At 37.4% G+C, this 3,364-nt stretch overlaps 1 protein-coding gene across 1 annotated transcript; it reads right to left on the bottom strand.

Annotated features, from left to right (window-relative positions):
* Nucleotides 1–620: 620 nt before the first annotated feature.
* Nucleotides 621–3,364, bottom strand: LOC114579835 (protein WHAT'S THIS FACTOR 1 homolog, chloroplastic-like; the record flags this gene model as incomplete). The annotated part of the gene is given in 2 exon segments (XM_028695640.1): nt 621–920; nt 2,996–3,364. A coding segment is annotated over 1 exon segment (340 nt), but the record flags the coding sequence as incomplete, so codon positions are not given.

The following is a 3,364-nucleotide window of genomic DNA, read 5'->3' as shown; positions in this document are numbered from 1 at the left end:
AGATTAAGTATTGAAGTGTTTGCTGTTAGCACTTGGCCGTCTTGGGCCTCTTGGCGTGAGTTAAAAACTTAAAATTGTATATTTGTACTTCTGTAGTTCACTAATTTCAGTAATTTGTAATAAATGATTGTAATTTGTAATTAAATTTTAGTTGTTTGAGTGTTTGATGTTATGCTGTTAAACGTTATGCTGTTAAATGGGAATTGTAATTTGTAAATAAATGCTGTTAAACGTTATTATTTTGGTGTTTATTGTTAAATTAATGTTTTGATAGCTTGCTGCTAATCAAATTACTTTTTTTGTTTAATTACTGTTTCACTAATTCAATTTAACTCTAATTTTTAACATTTTTTTAATATTTTTCATATATTTAAAATTTTCCGTGTCGGGTCGTGTTGACCCGGACCCGATCCGGGTCAGGTTCGGGTCTACAGAAATGTCCCGAAACCAATTCCGGGTCGTGTCAGTTATTGCCGGGTCAAGTTCGGGTCTGACCCGAACACGACCCGCTGACACGAATTGACAGCCCTACTCATTCTAACTTCTCTCAACCTATTAATTATTTTATGCGGACACCGAACATCATCCGTTGTCCAGAGACCAATTAGAATGCATGCGGCTCGGTATTGCTCTATACACCTCAGTACTACAGTTTGATACCGCTAACATGACGCATTCTGATTGGTCTCTGAACGGCGTTCTGCACCTGGTCTCCGCACATAGTAATTTCTACTCTCAACCATCCAAGATGCACCGGGCTAAGATTCCTGCAATAATAAGCACATAATACCACCAAAAATAAAAAATCCTGGATCATCAAACCTAAGCTACAATGGCCTAATCATCATTCCAGGGAAGTTCACCTCCGAGGGAACAATGTGCAGATCAATCAGTCAAGCGATCAATGGAAGAACTGGTTCCTGAAACAATTTGGTTATTAAAAGTATTACAAATGGTAATCACTATAGCAGATTCCCTTAACGCAAAGCACCTTAAAATAAATAAAAATGCTCCTCACACAAAATAAGACTTGTTCTCCAAGTTCCTAAGAAAGGAATCACGGAAAATTGTCTCAAGACATTACGACGTTTGTGGTCTATTTCTTGAAGCAATCTATCACAAAATTTTATTTTCACTTATTTTTAAGAGTGAAGATGGAACAATGGAGAAAAAAAGATTTGTGTAACCAACCCCATATAACGAGATAAAGATTTGATGTTGTAATTGCTTTTATTGTTCTAATCAAATGATAAATTTGAGAAGCTGCGCGGTTGCACGGTTTCAAAATTGAAGCAACCAACTGAACCCTCAGTGGAAGATAAGATTAGAGAGAGCCATCTTAGATGGTTTGTTCACATTAAACGGAGGCCTTCCGATGGCCCGGTTAAGAAAGTTGATGTATTAGATTTGACTTATGTTAAGAAAATTTGTGGTAGACTTAAAAAGACTTGGCTAGAAAATATTAGGAATGGTCTTTCTTTATTAGATTTAACCGTGAATTTGACTTTTAATATGACACAATTGAGAAAAAGGATTCTCATTCAGATATTCTTGTGGTGACATACAAATGAGAAGAAATAAGAAAAAAATTCTCATAAGGAAATCAATTTATCTGATTTTCAAGCTTGAATCTATTGGGTTGTTGAACTCTTTCTTTAGTGATTTCGACTAAGTTGATTTTTCACTTGGCGAGTTTAATCTTTAGAGGAGTCAAGTATATGGTCGCAAGTTCCCCCAAGTATTTAATGAATTCTAAGGGCGAGTTGACTATTAGCGATGAAGTCTCAAATCTCCATATTCATGAGTCATTCTCCGCCTTACTACTTTGCTTCCCATAGTGCTAGGCTTTTAGTCAATGACATCAATGCAAGCACCACACCTAAAAGAATGTTGGATTCAAATTTGTTAATGGGAAATACTTTGACACTACTCTTAAAACTAGCAAGGCTAATTTCGAGCAAGAAAGGAACAAGTAGGCGAGCGAGAAGGAAAACCGTTGAAGATCTACATCCTCTTTGTGAATAGAAATTGTCATGAAGTCCAAAAAAATGCATCTCAACAATGTATTTATAAGGTTATAAAGGCTATAGGAGGAGCTACTTCCAAGAGTTTTAAAATAATACATGATTTGACTGTTATGGGCATATGAACAAGACCCTGGGGGTTAATCATAGAAAAACATCTCTAAAGTAGCCCTATGACTCCTGCAGTGAGTACTTCAGGCCTGTACCTCCAGTGAGCTCCTCCGACGAATACGTTCGGCGAGTGCCTCCAAGGAGGGCCTTCCGCGAGTGAGAATTTTTATTGAGACACTGGTAGAATTGGTGAAGTTGTTATTGTTTGGGTGGATGAGCATCTCCTACCAATTGGGTATATGATCCTCTATTTGAGGCGAGTTCTTCCAAAGCATATGCCCCAATTAAGCGAGTTCTTCTAAGACGAGTGCTCCAAATAGGTTAGTTCTTTTGAGGCAAATGCCTTTGAGGTATTTGTCCCTGGCTAGGGTGATTGTGCTATAGACAAATTCCACATGACAAGGGTGAATGCCCTGTTCAGTCAAACTCCTCCAAGGTAAGTTCGCCTGATCTCTTTTAATTCTTCAGTGAGCCTAATCGATCGCCGTGACTTGCTCAGATTCTTGTATTGGGATATATATAAAGTTTTAATTCTTAAATATATTCACTTAGGGATAAAACTTATAATGACTTAATTAGAGCATAGTAAATCACAATAACTACATGGTAACAGGCTTCACCTCCAAATGCAATAATACTCCCTTCAATTTTTCCACCTAATCCTTTTTTAAGAGACACAAGTATGTTTTGCTATACAAAAAAGACCATTTGTTCCCATGTGGAATACAACACATTACAGCCTATTATATATTTATAACGATCAGCTCTATCGAAACCTGTTAGCTTTAAGCCAAGCATCGTTTTTTTTTTTATGTTGTTTTCGCATACTTTTAACTAACAAACACCAATCCAATCCATACCTGAAAAAATTCGACCTGCTGAAGCCTTCTCATGGATTTTCATCAAAAAGTACTCTATAAAATCTCCTCCTCTCCTCTCTCTTCTCCACGCTGTCAAGGCTCAACGACTCACTCTCGTTTTCTTGCACGTCCTCTTTTTTGTGTTTCAAAAAAATTTGACCTTTCCTTCTCCTTTTCTCAAGATTAACCTGATTCCGCCTCCTGTTATATTCATGAAGCCCCTCCTGCATCAACTCCCCAAACTTATCCTTAACAATCACCAAGGGGTCCTTATCTAGCAATGTTGATCCCGTATACCCTTCTCTGAGAACCACTGTATATATCTTGTACCGATTTGAAACGTAGAAAATGCATGGATGCCGTAGAAGC

Source organism: Dendrobium catenatum, unplaced genomic scaffold, assembly GCF_001605985.2.
Source record: "Dendrobium catenatum unplaced genomic scaffold, ASM160598v2 fragScaff_scaffold_664, whole genome shotgun sequence".
Taxonomy (NCBI): Eukaryota; Viridiplantae; Streptophyta; class Magnoliopsida; order Asparagales; family Orchidaceae; genus Dendrobium; species Dendrobium catenatum.
This window is presented reverse-complemented; position numbering and strand designations above follow the sequence as displayed.